We start from the raw sequence: 23,742 nt of genomic DNA on the forward strand, positions 1-23,742 counted from the left end.
AATGAAAATGTGTAGCTCTATGTGGGGTAGACTGAAGAGGGTAGAGTTTGAGGATGCTCTCCCAGTCCTCTAACTGGGCTTGAAACAGGGGAAGAGAAGGTGACCAAGGCTAAGGCCAAGGGCCAAGGAGGGGGTTCTGGGGAACAGAGGAGTGAGGATATCATGGATATTGTGAACTGTCTTTATTTTGAGGTACAGTAATTTTATATTGGGAACTGGAGGAAAGTTGTAATTCAGTTAAGTATCCAATATTTCCATGCTTCAGACTAATGATGTGTTTATTACTGTCATTTGGACTCACAAAGAAGTAATAATAATAATAATAATAATGTTGGTATTCGTTAAGCCCTTACTATGTGCAATGCACTGTTCTAAGTGCTGGGGGAATACAAGGTGATCAGGTTGTCCCTCATGGGGCTCACAGTCTTCATCCCCATTTTACAGATGAGGTAACTGAGGCTCAGAGAAGTTAAGTGACTTGCCCAAAGTAACACAGCTGACAAGTGGCGGAGCCGGGATTAGAACCCATGACCTCTGACTCCCAGTAAGGGTACCTTACTGGATTCTCAGAGAAGTGTTGTTTTATTGACATCAATCAATCAAATAATGGTATTTATTGAGCTCTTACTGTGTGCAGAGCACTGTAATAATAATAATGTTGGTATTTGTTAAGCGCTTACTATGTGCAGAGCACTGTTCTAAGCGCTGGGGTAAACACAGGGGAATCAGGTTGTCCCACGTGGGGCTCACAGTCTTAATCCCCATTTTACAGATGAGGGAACTGAGGCACAGAGAAGTTAAGTGACTTGCCCACAGTCACACAGCTGACAAGTGGCAGAGCTGGGATTTGAACTCATGAGCCCTGACTCCAAAGCCCGTGCTCTTTCCACTGCGCCACGCTAGTACTTGGGAGAGCTCAGTGGAAAGAGCATGGGCTTTGGAGTCAGGGCTCATGAGTTCGAATCCCAGCTCTGCCACTTGTCGGCTGTGTGACTGTGGGCAAGTCACTTAGCTTCTCTGTGCCTCAGTTCCCTCATCTGTAAAATGGGGATTAAGACTGTGAGCCCCACGTGGGACAACCTGATTCCCCTATGTCTACTCCAGCGCTTAGAACAGTGCTCGGCACATAGTAAGCGCTTAACAAATACCAACATTATTATTTAAAGTTGGTAGACACAATTCGTGTCCACACTCTCCGGGCTAAACAACCCCAGTTCCTTTATCCTTTATTCAAAGGGCATCATAACCTAGGGTCTCTGCAAGGCTCAGGGAACAGGAAAAAGAGGAAGAAGCTCTGCCCTCGAACTCCAGAGCATTCTATAATATAGTATTTGTTAAGTGCTTACTATGTGCCAAGCACTGTTCTAAGCACTGGGGTAGATACAAGGTAATCAGATTGTTCTACTTGGGGCTCACAGTCTTCATCCCCATTTTACAGATGAGGCACAGAGAAGTTAATGTGGCTTGCCCAAGGTCACACAGCAGACGAGTGGCACAGCCAAGATTAGAACCCACATCCTCTGACTCCCAAACCCGGGACCTTTCCACTAAGCCATGCTGCTTCACGTTCTGCTCTGGTCACACCAGAGTGGGCTTCGGACAGTGTTGTGCGGCCAGGCCTTGGGGAGGAAAGGGAAGAATTGAGCTTTGTCATCTTCTCCGTCTCTGGACATGTCTAGTGCTCAACTTCTTCATTTCAAAGTCTTGTGGGGATATGTGTGTGTGTGTGTGTGTGTGTGTGTGTGTGTAGATGTTACCTTAGAGTAACCCCTGCAGGTGAGCAGCCCTGGAGATGAGGGTGGGTGGAGGAAGGAGTACCCCCACCCCCCGGCACACCCACTGCCCTCGACCCTTTTCTAGATTAACCCCACCAGGCTCCTTGCTCTCTTAGTTCTCCTGCTTGGCCGCTCCGAATGTCTCCTGAGATTCCACTGGGCAGAGATGGAGAAACTTTCACAGGATTATCATTCTTCTTCATCTCTCCAGTCTGCTCATCCTCTCCCTCCTCCATCACCCACCTGCCTGGTCCCCTGGAATCTCCCACACAATTGCTCATCTTCCCTGCCTCCCTAGGCTCTCTTCCCCACCAGCTCCTCCCTTGTTTCTCCCCTCTGGCCACCTCAGCTGGGCTAAAGGGCACTTGGGAGCTGGTGGGTGGGCAAAGCTACAAGCAGATGGAGGAGGCTTGGCCCCATCTTCCCTAACATGGGGTAGCTCAGCCAGCCCTCTAGGCCTCCCTGCTGCAGCTGCGTGAGGTGACGGAGCGGTCCTTGCTGTTTCTAACCAGGAGCCAGGTGTACACTTTCGTATCTAAGTACGCAAAACCTATTGGGTTCTCATTTGCAGAGGGGACCGATAACCTTGATTTGAAAATCACGTTACATGAAGAAGTTGCTCCTGATTGTTGAAGAAACTGAGGCTGATGTTAGTTCTGGTATTTGTTAAATGCTTTCTGTGTGCTAGGCACTGTGCTGAGCTCTCGGGTAGATGCTATCAAATGTCAAGGGACCCTCCTTTGGGTGAGCTGACACTTTTGACCTACAGTGGATACATGGTTTCCAGTTGCAACCCCATCAGCTATTCCTTTCCTGAGAAAGGAGACAAGTCCAAAACTCTGCTCTTCTAGAGCCACAGTACCCTAAACCTCTTTCAGTTTTTTTTTTTATTTTTCCCTTTTGATAAATTGATGGTATTTATTGAGCGCTGTGTGTGCAGAACACAGTACGGCGGTTGGCCATCCACCTCCACATCAAACGAAATTCCTCACCGTTGGCTTTAAAGCACTCTACCATCTTGCCCCCTCCTACCTCACCTCACCTCACTACTCTCCTTCTACAACCCAGCCCCCATACTTTGCTCCTCTAATGCTAACCTTCTTACTGTGCCTTGGTCTCACATATCTTGCCACTGATCCCTGGCCCACGTCCTGCCCCTGGCCTGGAACACCCTCCCTCCTCAAAGCCGACAATTACTCTCCACCTCCTTCAAAGCCTTATTGAAGGCACACCTCCTCCAAGAGGACTTCCCAAACTATAAATACAATCCTCATCCTTGTCTCATGTTTTAGTATTTTCATCATTTCATCTCTCCTTATATGTTTGTCTCCCATCCCCTTCCTGCTTTACTCTTAGAATGTGAGTCTCTTAAGAGTCAGGGACTGTATCTAATAATAATAATAATAACAGTAATAACAACAACAGCAGCAATATTTGTTGAGTGCTTCTGATTTCAGATGGAGGTGGGGCGTTCTGGGAGAGATGTGTCCATTGAGTCGCTATGAGTCGGAGATGACTCGACAGCATAAAACAAGACAAGCTTCCTATATGCTAAGCAATGTGCTAAATGCTGGGACAGAAACCAGATAATCAGGTCCCTCATGGGGCTCACAGTCTGAAATGGAAGGGAGAACAGGCATTGAATCCCCATTTTTGCAGATGAGGGAAATGAGGCACAGAGAAGTCATGACTTGTCCATGGTCACACAGCAGGTAGGTGGCGGAACAGGGATTAGAACCCAGGCCCTCTGACTCCCAGGCTTGTGTTCTTTCCACTAGGCCATGCTGCTGAAAGCCTTGGGGTGCTCGTCTGAGTCACTGTTACAGATCACCCTGATCAGTACACGAGCTGATCAGTACACATAAGGTCAGCTGTCACCCGAGCACTCCCAAGACCAGCATGTTATTCCAGAGCCAATTAATGATAACTCCGGTAACCATTAAGCGCTTATTCTGTGCTGAGCATTATGCTAAGCGCAAGACGATCAACTTGGAGAGTTTTTCAAAGTTGATGTCTAGTCCTCTGTAGAGGAGAAAGTCAAACAAGAGAGAGATGTCAGATCTTGGGGGACACTCTCCTGAAACCCCCAACTAGCGTTTCCTTGACAGTTCACCTCAGGGGCCATCCTGAACTGATGTTAATTGATCATTGGGGACCAAGGCTCCCAGAAGCTATTGAGGAATAAACAATCCCAGCCACTTCAGAAGTTGGAACTGCCCCTGGAGATAATCAGCAAATCTCTTGTCTCTCATACTGCCAACTCACAGGTCCCTGAATCTCCGTCTCCACCCCTAGCTTAGTGCTTTGAGGTGACATTCTTTCCTGAATCCATTCCTGATGTCTCTGGATTATCTAAGATCACCTGCTTGGACCTCCCCTGCAGCCATAAGTGAAGAGGGGGTGATTAGGGGAGAGAAAGAACACTATCGGAGAGGACCAGGAGGTTGGGATATCCCTCCATCTTGGCCCAACTCAGCTCTCTGTCTCTTCCCTCATGGTAGCCGGAGGGACCTGCAGCTGCCTAATACCCTCAGTTTCAAATTCTCACAAGCAGGGCTCAAAGCTGCCCTGTGACCTTTGATGCCTATGGACTTGCCCTGAGGCACAGACAGCTGTCAGTGCGAACCCTTTCTTGTGGGCGTCTCCCTCATTAGGCAAACCCATCTCCTCTTGAGAACATGGGGCGATGGTCGCCGATCTCGATGCTTCCTGCTGGAAAAGTTGATCGCATACCTCTTCTACTTGGGGCGACTTCGAAGGAAACGTCGGCTTTCTTCTTGGAGGGGTTGGGAAAGGTCACGGGGAGAGCAAATGCCAGTTGGGGAGGAGGCTTCATCCTGCTAGGTTTCTCGGACCAGCCGCAGCTAGAGAAGCTCCTCTCCATGCTTATCTCCATCTTCTATGTCTTGACTTTGATGGGCAATGGGACCATCATCCTGGTGGCCTGCCTGGACGCCCAGCTCCACACCCCCATGTACTTCTTCCTCTCCCACCTGGCCATCCTGGACCTCACCCTCATCAACTGTGTCATCCCTCAGATGCTTGTCAACCTGTGGGGTCCAGACAGGACCATCCCCTTTGCTGGCTGTGCAGTTCAGCTCTTCATCTCGCTGGGGTTAGGTGGGACCCAGTGTGTCTTCCTGGCCTTCATGGCCTATGACCGCTACATTGCCATCTGTCAGCCCCTCCACTATGTGCTGGTCATGCATCCCGGTTTGTGCTGGAAGCTCTTGGCTATCTCCTGGGGCCTGGGCTTTGGCAACTCATCCCTGCACACCCCCCTCACCCTGTCCCTGCCCCGGTGTGGCCACCACCAGATCAACCATTTCTTCTGTGAAAATCCACCCCTCGTCAAGTTGGCCTGCGTGGATACCTCGTCGTATGAGGCAGAGATTTTTGTGTTGAGCGTCTTTTTCCTCCTGATCCCCCTCCTATTCATCCTGGTCTCCTATGGCTTCATCGCTCGGGCTGTGCTGGAGGTCAAGTCCGCTGCAGGGCGGCGTAAGGCTTCCGGAACCTGTGGGGCCCATCTCGCTGTGGTGTCAATCTTCTATGGCTCCATCCTCTTCATCTACCTTCAGCCCAAGGACCAGGTCTCCCAGGACGCTGACAAGTTTGTGGCTCTCTTCTACAACCTCATCACTCCGGCACTGAATCCGCTCATCTACACCCTGAGGAATGAGGATGTGAAGGGGGCGATAAGGAGGTTGGTGCTGGAGAGGAGGGGAGTGCAAATAATACAGGTTCTCTCTCAGATTTCCCTTCGATCAGTCACTGAGCGCTTGCCGCGTGCAGCGTGTTCAGTACAGGGCTAAGCAGTGTGATCTAGTGGGAGGAGCCCAGACCCAGGAGTCAGAGGACCTGGATTATAATCTCGACTCTCAAGGCTGTAAGGTCGTTGTGGGCAGGGAACGTATCTAACTTTGTTGTATTCTCCCAAGCACTTAGAACAGTGCTGTGCAAATGATGAGCGCTCAATCCATATCACAGATGATGATGACTCCGCCACTTACCTGTTGGGTGACCTTGGAAAAGTCACTTCACTTCTCTGTGCCTCAGTTTCCTCATTTGTAAAATGAGGATTCAGTACCTGTATTTCCCTTTCCACCTTGGACTGTGAGCCCCATGTGGGACAGGGAGTTTGCCTGATCTGATCATCTTGTGTCTACCCCAGCGCTTAATGCAGTGCTTGGCCCATAGTAAATGCTTAACACACACCCCTGATATTTTTGGGAGAGAACAATAGAGTAAATTGATATGACCCCTGCCCTCATTTACTGGATCACAAAGGAAGGCACTCAGATGAAGGTGTTGAGAAGCCAAACTCTTGTCTTGACTCTGGCTTTTACCTATGGCTTGATGCTGGATCAGTCACCTAACCTGTCAGTGCCTCAGTTTTCTCTTGGGTTAATAATAATAAAGGTGACATTTATTAAACACTTACTGTGTACCAAGCACTGTGGTAAGTTCTAGGACAAAATTAGGCCCCATCCCTTTCCCAGATGGGGCTCACAGTTTAAGAGGGGAGGAGAATAGATATTTCACCCCCATTTTACAGATGAGAAAACTGGGACAAAGAGAGGTCAAATGGTTCTTTCAAAGTCAAATAGCAGGCAAAAGGCGGAGCCAGGATTTGAACCTAGTTTTTCAAACTCCCAGGCCTGGGCTCTTTCCACTAGGTCATGTCGAACCCCTGAAACCTAGAGCATCTTATATAGGGCTTATGGTCAGTGAGGAAGAGAGAACAGATATTTAATCCTCATTTTTACCTATGAGGAAATTGAGGCTCAGAAAAGTTAAGGGACTTTGGGAAGCTGCATGGCCTAGTGGAAAGAACATGGGCTTGAGAGTCAGGGGACCTGGGTTCTAATCCTGGCTCTGCAAATTGCTTGCTGTCTGATCTTGGGCAAGTTACTTAACTTCTCTGTGCCTCAATTCTCCTATTCTCCCTCCAACTTAAACTGTGAGTCCTATGAGGGACAGAGACTGAGTCCAGCCTAATTAATTTGTAACTACCCCAGCACTTAGAATGGACGCGTCGAACACTTCCCACTCCAGTCCACACTTCACTCTGCTGCCCGGTTCGTTTTTCTACAAAAATGTTCAGGGCTTGTTTCCCCACTCCTCAAGAAATTCCAGTGTGGTTGTCCATCCACCTCCTCATGAGACAAAAGCTCCTCACCATTGGCTTCCAAGCACTCCACCACCTTGCCCCCTCCTACCTCACCTCGTTACTCTCCTACTACAACCCGCACACTTCTCTCCTCTGATGCTAACCTTCTCAATGTACTTCGATCTCATCTATCTTTCTGCTGACCCCTTGCCCACATCTGGCCTCTGGCCTGGAGTGCCCTCTCTCCTCAAATCCAACTGACAATTACTTCCCCCCAATTCAAAGCCTTATTGAAGGCACATCTCCTCCCTCTTTTTCTATGCTTCCACTCCCTTCTGCATCGCCCTGACTTGCTCCCTTTATTCATCCCCCCTCCCAACTCCACAGAACTTATCTACATATCTGCATTTTATGTATTTATGTTAATATCTGTCTCACCCTCTAGACTGAAAGCTCGTTGTGGACAAGGAATGTGTCTGCTTATTATTGTATTGTACTCTCCCTAGCCCTTAGTACAGTGTTCTGCACACAGTCTTGTCTTATGCCATCAAGTCATTTCCGACTTATAGTGACACCATGGATGCATCTCTCCCAGGCTCTCCATCTGTAATTGTTCTGGTAGTGTATCCATATAGTTTCCTTGGTAAAAATACGGAAGTGGTTTACCATTGCTGCCTTCCGTGCAGTAAACTCGAGTCTCTGCCCTTGACTCTCTCCCATGCCGCTGAGTGCTCAATAAATACGGTAGAATTAATGAATATAGTAAGTGCTTAACGAATAGCATTTTTACAAAAAGTGATTTGCCCAAGGTCACACAACAGATGAATCCTTATTCTTGTGTACATATCCTTACACTTTGCTGCTTCCCAATCTGTAATTTATTTTAATATCTGTCTCCCCAGCTAGATTGTAAGGCTACAGAGGGCAGGGACCATGTCTACTGATTCTTTTGTATTTCCCCCAAGTGCTTAATACAGTGCTCTAAACATAGTTAGTGCTTAATGGACACTATTAAAAATGTACCAGAGCTAGACACAGTTGTAGGGGAGAGCAGTCGATTTTTCAGGAGTTGGGTTTCCCTTGAATCTGGCACAGAATATGATCGCTGTGTTGCTGGAAACACATGGAGTTTGAACTGAGCCTCTGTGATGAGTAGAGGCGATGGGGATATTGCCCCTTGGCTATCCCAGGGGGTGGGGGAAAGAGGGGTGTAGCCTCTGTCGTTTCACCCACAAGTTCTTGAGCCGGACTGGCAGGCTCCCTCATCCCAGGTCTCGGACAGAGGGCAAAATAACCTAAGTTGTCCCAGGCTCTTGGAAGCCTGGCTTCTGCTCCATTAGTCTGTAAGCTTGTTGTGGACAGGGAATGTGTCTGTTTATCATTATGCTTATATTATATTGTATTCTCCCAAGCACTTAGTACAGTGCTCTGCACACAGTAAGCTTTCAATAAATGCAATTGAATGAATGAATGAATGAATGAATGAGCCTTGTTCTCCTGTTGCCCAGTTCTGGACTCTTTCCACTAGGAAACACTGCTTCTTGCACTCCTCTAATTTTGGCTGGTTCCCACCCTGTATCACACCACAGTGAGTGGGGAGTCAGATACACTGAATAGGAAGTGATGTAGAAATGCCCTGGGGAACCTAAAAGTCTGACTACAGCTTCTCAAGGTGTCACTTTTCCCCTTAATTTAGGCTTAAGGGGGCTCTGCCATGTTAGGAAAGGAAAGAATCTTCTCCTCCAGCCCCAGCACACTTTGGCAGTCATCGAACCTTTTCGAATTCAGATACCAGTTAGTAAATCAATCAATCATATTTATTGAGCCCTGACTGTGTGCCAAACACTGCACTAAGCACTTGGAGAGTTCAGTATAACAATGTAACAGGCACCTTCCCTGCTCACAGTTAGCCTATGGTCTAGAGGGCGAGAGAGGCACTAATATAAACTTCCAGACAGCATTTGGTAAGGGTTTACAGTGCTAGGCACTATCCTAAGTGCTGGGGTAGATAAAAAAATAATCAGGTTGGACACAGTCCCTGTCCCATATAGGGATCACAGTCTTAATCTCGATTTCACAAGTGAGGAAACTGAGACATAGAGAATTTAAGTGACTTGCCCAAAGTTACACAGCAGACAAGTGTCAGAATGGAATTAGAACCCTGTTTCAACAGATCAGCAGGTCGAGGATGTAGAAAATGGAAAAGGAATGGAGGGTGCACTTGGGACTCTGGGTTTGAGCTGGGCCCGGTGGGAGGGCCTGAACTAATGTTGATGGGCTGAAACACACTGAGGAGGCAGGTGGGACAGATGGAAAACCTTCGGACTTCTTTCTTCATGTACATGATGATCTGACAGTCAACATCATCAAGAATGTTCCTCTTCCTCAAAGGTCACCATTGCCTTAGGGACACCTTGAGAGACGAGTGTCTCGGTGTTGGCCATAGTCAAGTATGTGAGGATCAGTCTCTGATTCTTCTACTGAGGTCGAGACATGAAGATGTTGGCATATGCCATAAACAGTGTTGTTCCCTAGAATCCCAATATTAGTTTGGGAGAGGGAGGAAATTCGCCAGATCATGTCACTTAAAAGGATTGGTGGGAGCCAAAGGGCACAGGCTGCAAGAGCCACCTTCAGACCGTGAAGATGCTATGGCTCTTGAGGATTTCCTCTCCTCTCCACCTTCCCAGTTTGGGGGTGGTGGTGGTGGTGGTGTGTGTGTGTGTGCAAGCAAGATGTGGGGATGAAGGATACTATGATGTTGCTTGGTTTGGCATGGTTCTCCCTCTGGGGACAAGCATCCCTCAGACTGAGAGAGTGGTTCACTGTGGGTCTCCCTGCTGTTCTGGGCCAATCAGAGTGAGAGAAATGATAATTCAAGTTGAGGTGTTCTTTTAGGAGGGTTTTGAAAGTGTGGAGGATGTGGCCTAGTGGATTTGGAGGTGGATGAGTTGAGGGCAGGAGGTTATTTTGGGAGGAATGAACAGTATGAGCAGGGGTGAAGTTGGAGCTAAGGCAAGGCAAGGTGAAAAGCAAAAGGCAAGGAAGAAAGAAGGTAGCTAGTGAAGAGCCGGGAATGAAAAGGTCATGAGTTTTCGTTCGATGTACAGGGAAATGGCTAGTGTTCGAAGGGTTCAGAGGAAGGGGTGATAATTTGTGAACAACATTTTAGGAAGGTGATCCAGACATCAGAGCATAAGATAAACAGAGCACAAAGGTGTAAAATTAAACTGAAGAGACTAAAGGTTGGAGGCAAGGAGACCAGTAGGAGGCAGATAGAGTAGGCAAACCAGGAAAGTGTGAAGCAGGGTGGTGGCCACAAATGTGGAGAGGCGGGAGAGAATCTGAGAAATATTATGGAGGGAAAAAGTAGCATTTAAGGGCAGATTATGTGGGAAAGGAAAAACAGAGAGATTTCAAAGACAACTCCAAGGTTATGACCTTCCGGGATAGGGAGGGGTGATATCTGTGATGGGACAGGTATGAATGGAGGTAAATTTCAAAGGGAAGATGAGGACTTTGATTTTAACCACATAGAATTCAAGATAATGTCGGTATTTGTTAAGCGCTTACTATGTGCAGAGCACTGTTCTAAGCGCTGGGGGAGATACAGGGTCATCAGGTTGTCCCTCGTGAGGCTGACAGTCTTCATCCCCATTTTACAGATGAGGGAACTGAGGCACAGAGAAGTTAAGTTACTTGCCCACAGTCACACAGCTGACAAGTGGCAGAGCTGGGATTCAAACCCATGACCTCTGACTCCCAAGCCCGTGCTCTTTACACTGAGCCACGTTGCTTGGTCAACTGACCTTGACCTTGTCCTATTCAAACCCAGCAGCTCCATCCTTCAGCAGATTGTAATTTGAAGGTTAGGGGCACAATTCCTTGGATACTTATTGATGGCACAAAATCAGGGGTACTGGCTGGAGGCTGCGCAGAGAGAAAGGAAGGAGAGAAGAGGGCGCTTGGAGGAGAGGGAAGGTGGAGTGGGAAATGAAAATTCCATCCTTCCCTTTGGTGTCACCCTTCTCCATTAGGAGAGAGAACTTGGATGCACTCAGGGCTTCGTTTAGATCTTGGATCTATCTAGGAAGGATGGATTTGCTTTATTTGGCTGGTGGATGATAGTGTGGGTGATTATTAGCTGGTAGTTGACACACTTGTTGAGCAGAGGTAGATCACTGCTATTCAGGTTCCCAATCCCACGTGGTCTGATTATTTATTTCTATATTTGGAGGGAGAAAAACCAGTGGCACATGGATATGAGGACATGAAGGAAGGAAGAAAGAAAGACTGGAGAGTGAGCAGAAAGAGAGAAAGAAAAGCATTATCCTTTGTATGGATAACATATTCCAGCTGCTATGGATAACTAGAGAACCAGTTGTTTAAAGTCCAAGTGAGAGAGAATGCCCATCAGTCTCCTTATTTCCTCAAGGGGAAATACATCTGAGGGGAGGAGAGGATTGGGTGGATATGTGTTTTTCCCTAGAGCCCATGGGAGGAGATAGGTTTCCCATTCTTTTGAGGGAACAATGGGGCTTGGGGACTCGGGGATCCCTGCTGATCAGCAAGTAGGGGCAGACGGTGGGGTAACCTACGGCCAGAAAGGATGACGTATTCTGTAGCTGAGCATTGTACTCCTTCACAAAACTGAGAAGAAGCGTGATGCAGCAATTGATCCAATAAAAGCAAACAAAGCAGGTGACCAGGAGCAGGATGGTTTGGATGACTTTGGTCTCCACAGGGGCTGCATGGGAGAGACTGGTGCTGTGGATGTGCTGGACTTTCTTGCGGTGTTGGTACAGCACCATCACCATGTAGCCGCTGGACCAGCTCATGACACCCACAAAGAAGAGATCCCGGAAAGTTGTGGCAGTTAAGCATACAGTGGCACCTATATAATCACCCCTGGGAAACAGGGAACAATATTTTGAAACATAGGTATATCCCACAACTGTGTAATTTTTGGTGGCTCGAGTGGATGAGATTATTTCTAAGTAGATCAACAGGTTGAGGATCCAGAAGAAGAGGAAGGAAGGGAGGGTGTAGTTGGTGATCTTGGGTTTGAGCTGGGTCCAATGGGAGTTGCTGGGACTGATGGTGATGGCCTGGAACACACTTAAAAGACTCGTGGTACAGATGGAAAGGCCACGGGAGACCCTGTTCGAGTACATGATGAATTGGCACTCAATATCATCCAGAATATTCTTCATCCCAAAGCCCACCATCGTCTCTGGGACCCCTCGAGTGAGAAGTGCCACTGTGTTGGCCATGGTCAGGTGGGCAAGGATCAGGTCTGTGGGCTTCTTCTGCTGAGGCTGAATGATGAAGATGTTGATATACACTGTGAGCAACATTATGTTCCCTAGGATCCCCACACTGGTCTGAACAAGGAAGAAAATTCCCCAAATAAAGTCACTCAGATTCATCATCCTGTTGCCTTCCGAAGTGCAGAATCCCGAGAACCTGACGGAAGACCCCATAGGGATAGTCAACGATACATTCTGAAAAGGTTGAATCTGGGAAACCGAGATCCATCCCAGCTTTCCTCTGATAATTCTAATGATGCAAGAGCATTGAGTGGAAAATTCAATAACACGCTTTTGGGGGATTTTTTGGGAAGAGGGATCTCATTGGGATCTAAGGAGATTGTGTTTATGTATACCACATCTTCCTGCCAAAGGCCCAAGATCTTTTTCCCCCAAATCTGCCTCATATTGGAAGCAGCGTGGCTCAGTGGAAAGAGCCCGGGCTTGGGAGTCAGAGGTCATGGGTTCAAATCCCGGCTCTGCCACTTGTCAGCTGTGTGACTGTGGGCAAGTCACTTCACTTCTCTGGCCCTCAGTTACCTCATCTGTAAAATGGGGATGAAGACTGTGAGCCTCACGTGGGACAACCTGATTACCCTGTATCTACCCCAGTGCTTAGAACAGTGCTCTGCACATAGTAAGCGCTTAACAAATACCAACATTATTATATTGGAAGGTCACCGGGTGGCTCTTCTGTAGGCAGAACTTGGAGGAATGGGAGACATTTTGCGTGATGTGATTGGATACTGTCATGGGATAGTCCACTCCTCTGGGGGAGTTTGGTTCTTCCTCAGATGTGGAGGGATATACAATAGAGCTTTTATATTTCTGGACTGAACCATTTACGGCACTAGGGAGATCATGAAAGTGTTTCAATATCTCTTCTTTTAGGCGATGCTACTTGTAGGGATTTTGCTGACTGCCAACAACTAAAGACTTAAAAAAAATTCATCTTCTCTATGCAGAACACTGTATCATGCTCTTGGGAGCTAATAGAAGTGACCACTACCTTCAAGGAGCTTACAATCCAATGGGGGAGATAGACATCCAAATAGAATTATAGGTTGGGGGGATTACAGAGTTTAAAGATGCCTCTTGGTGGGCGACGATTGGAGACTGAGGAGGTGAGTACCCACGTACTTAGGGGAGAAGGAACTGCTGAAATGGCACTGGCTGGGGGGTGGGAAAGGGGTGATAGGGCGAGGAGACAGCTCTTACTCAGCTCTCCTTCCAAACTAACCTCCAAACTATCCTCACTCTCTACTCTTCCCAGTCCATCCAGTTGATCTTGCGTTGCCACTGGACTGTAAGCTACTTGAGGGTAGGGAGCAGGTCTATTAACTCTATTTTATTTTACTTTCCCAAGTGATTAGTATGGTGTTCTCCACATGTTTAGTGCTCAATAAATATCACTGATCGATTGATTTTTTTTCCCTCAGGTTTGTCAAACTCATGTCTCTCCCCTCTTTCAAATCCTTTGTAAACGCCCCCCCCTCCCAAAACAAAAAACACCTCTTCCAGCCGATTCCTGATTAGTGCCCCCAAACTTGCTCATCAAGCCATCTTCATCAGCTGTCTCAGCCCCCATATATTTATCCACTGATTGAAGTACTATTTTAAAATTTATTTATTCAATCACTGACTTGGGTGTTATTAGCCACATTAATTCTCTCACTTTGAATTGTGGAATGTTAATCAATTTATGTTCATTGCCCATACCGTTAATTTGGAAGCTCCACCAGGGCAGGAATCATGATTTTTTCCTCTTTTTCTTGACCCCTCCGAGCACTAAAAACCATCTTCCACCCACAGTGGTGTTCAATCAATACTGATGTTGACTCTGGTACAGAATTCAGGGTGATCTCACTCCTAGGTGGAAAAATGAGAGCAGATCAGAACTGGAGATAAAATTAGACGGGATTGACGTGAAACCAGTAACTCTTGGTCTAGATATAATCACTGGTACTCTCTTCCTCTGAATACAACACTGATCATTTTGTTTTTAAATTACCACCTGAAAGGAAACAAGAGTGATATTGAAAGAAAGGAATCTGCCAACCTCAGGATGAATTCACTCAGTCAGTTGTATTTACTGAGTGCGTACAGAGCACTGTACTAAGCACTTGAGAGAGTACAATACAACTGAATTAGCAGGTGTTCCCTGAATTTACCTCAGAGTCTGTCTAATTGCAAAGAACACAATGCAATATTTTGCTCAGTTGCCAGCTAATTTCTAAGAGTTCTGCTTTTGCAAAAAAAATCCATTCATGGAAAATTAATGACTGAAATTTTCACTGTCTGAGAATCCAAGAGATTGAAGTGCCTGAAAAACACCAAGCTTGAGCTACAGCTTTACTTGTTCAAGAGCACCAGCCTAGAACTATTTACCGCCTCATATCTATATGCAATAGCTAAGGAGCTCATGGAACTGGGGCAGGTGAAAGGCACTGTAAAAGTGATAAGCAAATATAGACTCAAGCCAGAGGGGAAGAAGTCAGAGTCTGTGTAAAGCTTACATGACATTTTCTTTTAATGTGTTCCATTTCTTAGCAAGTACGAAATTTGTCAGCAAGAACACGGAAGTGCATGTTTAACGAAAAGCAAGACTCTGCGTTCCTCCAGAGGAAAGAGCAGAGGACCCATCCATCAGTCAGTCAATAGTATTTATCAAACACTTAATGCAGAGCCCTGCTCTATGCTCTTGGATGCATATAGCAGAGTTAGTAGACACAGTCTCTGTCTTCAAGGATCTTACAATCTATTGGAGAAGACAGGCACTAAAATAAATTACGGTAGGGGGAAACAACAGAGATTAAAGATGATATAATAATAATAATAATGTTGGTATTTGTTAAGAGCTTACTATGTGCCGAGCACTGTTCTAAGCACTGGGGTAGACACAGGGCATTCAGGTTGTCCCACGTGGGGCTCACAGTCTTAATCCCCATTTTACAGATGAGGTAACTGAGGCACCGAGAAGTTAAGTGACTTGCCCTAAGTGCCATTGGAGGGAGGAGGGAAGTGAATATCCATCGAGTGCTTAAGGGGTGAGGACTGAAGTGCACAGGTGATACAAAAGTATTGAAGTGGCAGTAGGTGAAGAAATATGATGGGGATATGAGAGATTATTTAGAAAACATTAATAATTGTCCAAAAGAGTTGAAAGAGAGAGATAGCACTTTTTCCTCCACCCCTCAAGAACACACACACACACACACACACACACACACCCGATGTAAAGATGCAGCACTGAGAAAAATGTTTGCATCAGTGCCAAATCCAAATTCTGCTAGGAACCTTAACTTGCTTGCCTCAGAATTCAGGAAAAGCTGAGATCTATGCCTGATAGGCTTATAAAGGTAAAAGCATACACAGAATCATGGAAGATTTTTCCCAGCTCAAATTTTCTTTTTAGCATTTGAACTGAGTTCATGACGATCAAACTACTCTCTGACAAGTGGAACGTGTTTCTTAGATGCTCATCCCTTCAGTTAATCAGTGGTATTTATTGAGTTTCTCCCGATTGCAAAGTACTGTGCTGAATGCTTGGGAGAGTCCAGCAGAAGCAAGACACAGCATGGAGGCAGTGAGGTCTAATGGAAAGAGCCTCCACCTGGGGTTCAGAAGACCCAACCTTAGCTTTGTTGCTTGACTGCGGTGTGACCTTGGGTGAGTCACTTCCCTTTTCTGGGAATGAATACTAGAATGTGAGTGGCGCTGTCCAAACCGCTAACTTCGTTGTTACTTCTCTGTGCCTCAGTTACCTTATCTGTAAAATGGGAATTAAGACTGTGAGCCTCACGTGGGACAACCTGATTACCCTGTATCTCCCCCAGCGCTTAGAACAGTGCTCTGCACACAACATGCACTTAACAAATACCAACATTATTATTATTAATTCCTTGATTCCAGTTCTCGGTCCTGAAGCCTCAGAACTGAAGCTCCTTCACCGTTCTCAGTGGAAGACTCCTTTCTAATCCCGACTCTGCCACTTGTCAGCTGTGTGACTTTGAGTAAGTCACTTCACTTCTCTGTGCCTCAGTTACCTCATCTGTAAAATGAGGATTAAGACTGTGAGCCCCACGTGGGACAACCTGATCACTTTGTATCCTCCCAGCACTTAGAACAGTGCTTTGCACATAGTAAGCACTTAACAAATACCATCATTATTATTACCCTCCCAACCTTAAAATCTGAGACTGCAAAATATGCTCACCTTACGTTAGGTTGCTGCTTCTCAGAGTGAAGGGCTTGTTCAACTTGAATCTGGAGGGGCTCAACACTTATAGGGATGAGGCGGGGTGAGCTCATCTTCCCCAGGGCTGGCATCACTCTGTCCTTCGCCATTGCTGTGACACCATCTGCAGTGGGAGTCTGAGATGGCTTGGAAGAAGACATATTGATGGTTTAATGAACTGAGTCAAGAATCAATTCATTCTTTTGATGTCTGTGAGTCAAACTCTCTGGAACTAGAGTAGAGGAGCAAGGTCTTCTGAGGAATGGTTATTATTACTGGAGGGTCCTGGAGCTGAAATATTTGGAGGATTCTCAGATACGGAAACTGAGGCAAAAAGAGACAAAGCCTAGCCCGAGAGGGAAATTGTTTTGATAATATGAATACAATTATTAATACTACTATATTACTAATAATAATCATGACACTTCTTAAGCACTTACTACATGCTAAACACTTGGATAGACACAATAAATGATCAGACCCGATCCAGTCCCTGTTCCTCATGGGACTCAAAATCTAAAAGGCAGGGAGACCAGGTTTTCATTTTACATATAGATGGGGAAACCGAGGACCATAAATGCTTGGTGACTTGGTCACAGAGCAGGCCAGTGGCGGGCCTTGCAAATGAAACCCTGGTCTCCTGATTTCCAGTCCCATACTTTTTTCACCAGATCACACTGTCTGCAATCCTTCTCTTTTAGCTGTTGTCTATCAGCTGCGGCCCAGGGATCTCAAGAAAATTGATCTCCCTTTTTTCGGAGCAAAATCAAAGAAAGAAAGAAACACAGAAAATAGATTTTTGCCGAGCTTTGTGCAAACTAAAGGTTTTTTGAAACCCGGGATTTACAGTCCTTTGACTGTGGAGTTCATTTCTGCTATCCTGCTGCCCTCTTGTGGCAGCTCACCGTTAGTACAAGCCACTTTCGAACAAGAGGAGCAGAAACCGATATAAACCTGCAGTTTGCTAGACCAGACGTGTGGGCAGCCGCAGAGTCAGATAATTAATGTTTCTGGGCAGGTAGGGTCGGATGCTGTCATTGCTGGAATCAGTCAGAGCCCCGGAGCCAGCCTGAACTCGGTTCAGGTTATAAGAAAAAGTCCCCGAACTGGCATTCTGGGAAGCCGGGGCTGAGAGGACCCAGGGATCACCCCATGTTTCTGTTAGAAATGTCTTTTTTTAACGTTCAGCACTGGATGCGGTTAAAACATCCGTGAGTTGCTGGTAAAGAGTGGATACGAAAATAACTTCCAGAAACACTGTCTAACCTTGGTTTCTATGACACTGTCCTTTCCAGGTCCTCCTCCTATTTCTCTGGCCGCTCATTCTCAGTCTTTTTCTCAGGCTCCTCCTCTGCCCTCGGCACTCTAGCTGTGAGAGTCTGTCAGGGCTCAGTCCTGTATCCCTTTCTATTCTCCATCTACATCTTGGAGAACTTATTTGTTCCCAAGGCTTCACTCACCATTTCTATGCAGATGATTCCCAAGTCAATTCTCTCCATCCCCGACCCCTCTCATCCTCTGCAGTCTTGTGTTTCCTTCTGCCATTAGGACACCTCTATTTGGATGTCCCACTGACATCTCAAACCTAACGTGTCCAAACCAGAACTCATCTTCCCACCCAAACCTTGTCCTCCACCTGACTTCTCCATCACCACCACACTCTTCCTATCTGCAACCTTATTGTTATCCTTGACTCATAGTTCTCCTTCAACCCCCATAGTCAGTAAGTCATCAGATCCCATCAGTTTAATCTTCACAACATTTTTAGAAACCTCCCCTTCCTCTCCACCCAAACTGTTACCATGCTTGTCTAAGCAATGGTCATATCCAGTCTCGCGTACTGCCTCAGCCTCCTTGCCGACCTCTTTGCCTCCAGTTTCTTCCCTCACCAGTCTTACTTAACTCTGCTACCCGATTATTTCTCTATAGCTTCATTCAATACTCATCTCCCCAGTCCTTAGAAACCTCCAACGATTACCCTTTTATCTCTGCCTCAAGCAGAAACTCTTCTTCACTGGCTTCAAAGCACTCAACCAGCTTTCCCCATCCTTCCTCCTCTCCCACTACAATCTAGTCCACACCCTTAACTTCTCTAACACCAATTTACTCATTGTGCCTCACTCTTGTCTCTCTCATCATCCACCCCTTTGCTCATGCCCTTCTTCCTGGCTGGAACTCCTTCTCCCTTCACATCAGGCAGATCATTCCTCTCTCCATCTTCAAAGCCCTACTGAAGTCACATCTCCTCTAAGATGCCTTCTCTGGCTAAGCCCTCACTTTCCCTATTCAACCTCCCTTCTGTATCTCCTTTCATTTGGAGAGAGAGAGAAAGAGTAGCATTTCATATGATGAGGGCAGGAATCATGTCTTTTACGCCTAGTATACTCTGCTCTGATTATAGTAGGTGTTCAACAAATACTAATGATTGACTGGCATAAATATTAGCTACCCCTGCTGTTCTTGCTCCTAGACAATGAGTTTTTTAAGAAAATCAGTGATGGACAACTGTCCTTAAAATTGTTTACAGCCACACACAGGATTGTCAGAGGGGAGCCTAAAGGGAGGAAAAGGGAAGATTGGGTGATTTTGTGTTGTTTTTAGCAGTCCATGGGAGGAAAGGGCTTTCCCTCCTTCTTGGGCATACTTCTTGGAACTGGGGATCCCTACTGATGAGCACATAAGGGCAGAGGGTGGGGTAGCAGATAGACAGAAAGGATGATGTGCTTGAGAGATGGGGATTGTATCTCTTCACAAAACCCAAGTAGAGAGTGATGCCACAGTTGATTGAATAAAAGCAAAAGAAGCTGGTGACAAGGAGCAGAATAGTCTGGATTGCCTTGGTCTCCACAGAGGACGTGGGGTAGAGGCTGGTGCTGTGGATGTGCTGGACTCGCTTCCTGTGTTGATGTAGCACCATCACCATGTAACTACTGGCCCAGATCATGAGGCCCACAAAGAAGAGATCTCGGAGGGTTGTGGCAGTTAAAGTTAAAATCATAATTGTATAATTATTCCTGAATAACATAGAACAGTATTTTGAAAGATATACACGTCCTGCGATCGTAACATTTTCAGTGTGTAGAGAGGATAAAAGTATTTCAATGTAGAGCAACAAGTTGAGGATCCAGAAGAAGAGGAAGGAAGGGAGGATGTAGTCGGGGGCTCTGGGTTTGAGCCGGGCCCAGCGGGAGGTGCTGGGACTGATGGTGATGGCCTGGAATACACTCAGGAGACACGTGGTGCAGATGGAAAGGCCTCGGGAGACTCAGTTAATGTACATGATTATGTGGCACCCGTTAAAGTCTAGAATATTCCTCATCCCCAAGGCCACCATCATCTCTGGAACACCTTGAGTGAGAAGTGCCGCTGTATTGGCCAGAGTCTGTTGGATGAGAATCAGGTCTGGGGCCTTCTTCCGATGGGGCTGAGAAAGGAAGCCGTTGACATTCATTATGAAGAATATTGAGTTCCCCAAGACCCCGATGCCAGTGTGAGAGAGGAAGAAAACTCCCCAAAACAGGTCACACCAAAACATTGTCTTATTGACTTCAGAACTGATGATCCCTCAGAACTTGACAGGGAATCACCTTAAGAATCATCAAGGATCAACCCTGAAAAGATAGAACATGAGAAATTTAAATTAGTCATTGCCTCCACTGCCCAGTTTTTCGGGACAGTTCTCATGATGGCTGGGAACTGTGTTCAACTACAGTGCTTTTGTGCAGTATGTAACACCACTGTAGGGTGAAGATGTGGGTTGGAAACATCATTCAGCTGCTGATCACCAGGACCAGAGGTAACCTACCTTTTCACAACAGGCTGGGCAAATTCTCCAATGAAAGGTCACTGGGTGACAGCCTTCCCCAACTAAACCCTCATTTCTCCTACCCCATCTCCCTTCTGCATCACCTATGTACCTGGATCTGTACCTTTTAAGCACTTGGTATTCACCTCACCCACTCAGCCACTCAGCACTTACATATATATCCATAATTTATTTTAATGTCTGTCTCCCCCTCTGGAGTGTAAGCTCCTTGTGTGTAGGGAAGATGTCTTCCAATTCTGTTGTTGTATTGTACTCTCCCAAACGCTTAGTCCAGGGCTCTGAACACAGTAAGAGAAGCAGCATGGTCTAGTGGAAAAAGCACAGGCCAAGGAGTCACTCACTCCAGAGTCACTCACTCCACTTTACTTCACTCCACTGAAACTGCCCTCCCAATACTTCACTCCACTGAAACTGCCCTCCCAAAGGTCACCAATGATCTCTTTCTTGCCAAATCCAGTGGCCTCTATTCCATCCTAATCTGCCTAGGACTCTCAGTTGCCTTCAACATGGTGGACCACCCTCTTCTCCTGGAAGCACTATCCAAATGTGGCTTTGTTGACAATGTACTCTCCTGGTCCTCCTCCTATCTCTCTGGCTGCTCCTTCTCAGTCTCTTTCCCAGGCTCCTCCTCCGCCTCCCCTGACAACTCAACTGTAGGAATCCCTCAAGGTTCAGTTCTGGGTCCCCTTCTATTCTCCATCTATACCCACTGCCTTGGAGAATAACTACCATCTTCATATGGGTGATTCCCAAATCTACATCTCTAGCTCTGATCCTTCTCTACAGTCTAGCTCTGATCCTTCTCTGCAGCCTCGTACTTCTTCCTGCCTTTAGGACATTTCTACCTGAATGGGCTGCTGACACCTCAAACATAACATGTCCAAAACAGAACTCCTCATCTTCCCATGAAACTCCTGTCCTTCACAGGACTTCTCAATTATTGTTGACAACACCATTATCCTTCCTGTCTCACAAGCATTTATATTAGCATTACCCTTGACTCATCTCTCTGTTATTTGATCTACATATTCAATCTGTCACCAAATCCTGTTGGTTCAACCTTCACAACATTGCTAAAACCCACTTTTTCCTCTCCATTCAAACTGCTATCACACTACTCCAAACACTTATCTTGTCCCCCCTCATTACTGCATCAGCCTGCTTGCTGATCTCACTGTCTCCTGTCTCTCCCCACCTAAGTCCATACTTCACTCTGCTGCCCAGATCATTTTTCTACAAAACCATTTAGTCTGTTTCCCCACTCTTCAAAAACCTCCAGTGGTGGCTCGTCCACCTCCCTATCAAACAGAAAATTCTTACTGTCAGCTTTAAAGCACCTTGCCCCTTCTTACCTCACCTCTCTGATTTCCTACTACAACTCAGCCCACACAGTGCTCTGCACACAGTAAGCGCTCAATAAATACAATTGAATGAATAACCCAGCCCCCACACTTTGCTCCTCTAATGCCAATCTACTCACTGTACCTCGATCTTGGGTATCTTGCCTTACCCACATCCTGCCTCTGGCCTGAAACACCCTCCCTCTTCATATCTGAGAGATGGTCACTCTCCCGACCCTCAAAACCTTATTCAAAATTAAACAAAACTTGCCCTCTTCCCCAGACCCTCTTTAAATAGGTGCACAGTGGAACTGACAAGCAGCGTGGCTCAGTGGAAAGAGTACGGGCTTTGGAGTCAGGGCTCATGAGTTCAAATCCCAGCTCTGCCACTTGTCGGCTGTGTGACTGTGGGCAAGTCACTTAACTTCTCTGTGCCTCAGTTCCCTCATCTGTAAAATGGGGATTAAGACTGTGAGCCCCACGTGGGACAACCTGATTCCCCTGTGTCTACCCCAGCGCTTAGAACAGTGCTCGGCACATAGTAAGAGCTTAACAAATACCAACATTATTATTATTATTATAAGGGAAATTAATAGGGGAAAGCTTCCTGTAGACTGACTGTAAGCTCCTCCTGTAGACTGTAGGCTCCTTGAGTTGGCCCAAGGCTAGAGCTTGATCTGGGGCATCTACTGTTCTGTTTTGGGCAACTGGCGTTGTAAGTAATCATTTATTGGAGACTTTGTTGCCATGTTGCTGTGCTCCCATGGACAATGTCACATTGCCAATCCAGTACAGTTGATGCCCCATATCACCAAACTCTAGCGATGGGACAACCTGCCACTGCCAGCAGACTGACCCCAAATTGTTGCATGTTCTGCTTATATGCTGTATTTTCCTGCCCCTTGGATGATGCAGCATCCATAACACCTCCCATTCCCTGCCCTAGGAGCTGCCCTACTTCTCCCCACTTCACTCCCCTACTCCCTCTTTTTCTATCTAGGTTCTGATAGAAATCTTTAAAAGACTACATATATGCCTGTCGTGCTTGACTTCTCTTTTTGAAGCCTGTCTATAAGACAGGTCTAGGCCAGTTTGTGTTGCCCTGTAGCTCTGAATTCTATGAGATGTACATGAGCTATAGCTCTTCCCATGTGTGACAGTAAGCCCCAAGGGACACAATTGAACCCCCAAAAGCCAAAAAAGGAATCTCCCCAAACAATGGACCCCTTCAAACCACTGCTGTGAGCCCCATCCCTTACCTCTTCCAAAAACTTAGAACAGTGCCCTGCACACAGTAAGAGCTCAACACATGCCACTGATTGATGGATTGGGGGAGGTGGAATTTTAGGGTGATTGACTGGAGGAGGTGGAATTTTAGGGCTTCGAACATGCAGAGAGCTATGGACTGTCAGGTCTCTATGGAGAGAGAATTTTGGGTTGGGAGAATAGTGTGAATGAGGGCTGGAGGAAAAAAAGAAATATTTAGGAAGAAGGCAATCAGAATAAGTAGCTGATTGTACAATTGATTATACCGATATATACCCAAGTAATATTATTAATAATAATAATTGTGGTGTTTATTAAAAACTTACTTTGTGTCAGGCACTGTACTAAGTGCTGGGGTGGATACAAGCAAATAGGTTTAGACACAGTCCCTGTCCCAGATGGTCTCACAGTCTCTCAATCCCCATTTTACAGATGAGAAAACTGAGACCTGAAGAATGGAGTGACTTGCCCAAGGTCACACAGCAGACGAGTACTGATATTGGGAATGAATGCATATGCATTGGCAGTGACTGATGAGTTGAGAAGGATCTGTGAGGTTGGGGGAGTGGGGCGGGGGGGAGGGGGTGACCCAGGCCTCAAAGCTCCTTTATAGCTGGGCTGTAGTTGGAAGAGGGCTTAAGTTCTACTCCTTCATTAAGGGTCTGCTTTTAAATCTCTTGCACTCTCTCAAATGCTTAGGGCAATGCCCTGCACACCTTAGGGCTTAAATAAACATATTGATGGATTACTCTCTTGTCAAGCACGGGCTTATGCAAATAATAGCTTCACTATTGTTCTTGAGATTTCTCATCTCAGTTTCTTGTTGCTTATTTGTAAGCACTGACTCAGAATGGAAGAATGAGGGAGAGACTTGGG

At 46.4% G+C, this 23,742-nt stretch overlaps 3 protein-coding genes and 1 pseudogene across 3 annotated transcripts; 1 reads left to right on the forward strand and 3 right to left on the reverse strand.

The window, feature by feature from the left end:
• Positions 1-4,453: 4,453 nt before the first annotated feature.
• On the forward strand, positions 4,454-8,590 carry LOC100093468 (olfactory receptor 2W3-like). Its single transcript, XM_003428810.1, has 2 exons — positions 4,454-5,518; positions 8,585-8,590. The coding sequence occupies exons 1-2, from the start codon at positions 4,454-4,456 to the stop codon at positions 8,588-8,590; spliced, it is 1,071 nt and encodes a 356-aa protein (XP_003428858.1).
• ORNANAV1R-PS3249 (vomeronasal 1 receptor ornAnaV1R-ps3249 pseudogene) lies at positions 9,052-9,468 on the reverse strand (annotated as a pseudogene).
• Positions 11,319-12,320, reverse strand: ORNANAV1R3098 (vomeronasal 1 receptor ornAnaV1R3098). The gene has a single exon (NM_001253490.1). The coding sequence runs from the start codon at positions 12,318-12,320 to the stop codon at positions 11,319-11,321; it is 1,002 nt and encodes a 333-aa protein (NP_001240419.1).
• A 6,668-nt stretch (positions 12,321-18,988) lies between these two features.
• Positions 18,989-19,969, reverse strand: ORNANAV1R3211 (vomeronasal 1 receptor ornAnaV1R3211). Its single transcript, NM_001253603.1, is given in 1 exon segment — positions 18,989-19,969. A coding segment is annotated over 1 exon segment (981 nt).
• Positions 19,970-23,742: the final 3,773 nt, after the last annotated feature.

Source organism: Ornithorhynchus anatinus, chromosome X5 (genome assembly GCF_004115215.2).
Source record: "Ornithorhynchus anatinus isolate Pmale09 chromosome X5, mOrnAna1.pri.v4, whole genome shotgun sequence".
NCBI classification, from domain to species: domain Eukaryota; kingdom Metazoa; phylum Chordata; class Mammalia; order Monotremata; family Ornithorhynchidae; genus Ornithorhynchus; species Ornithorhynchus anatinus.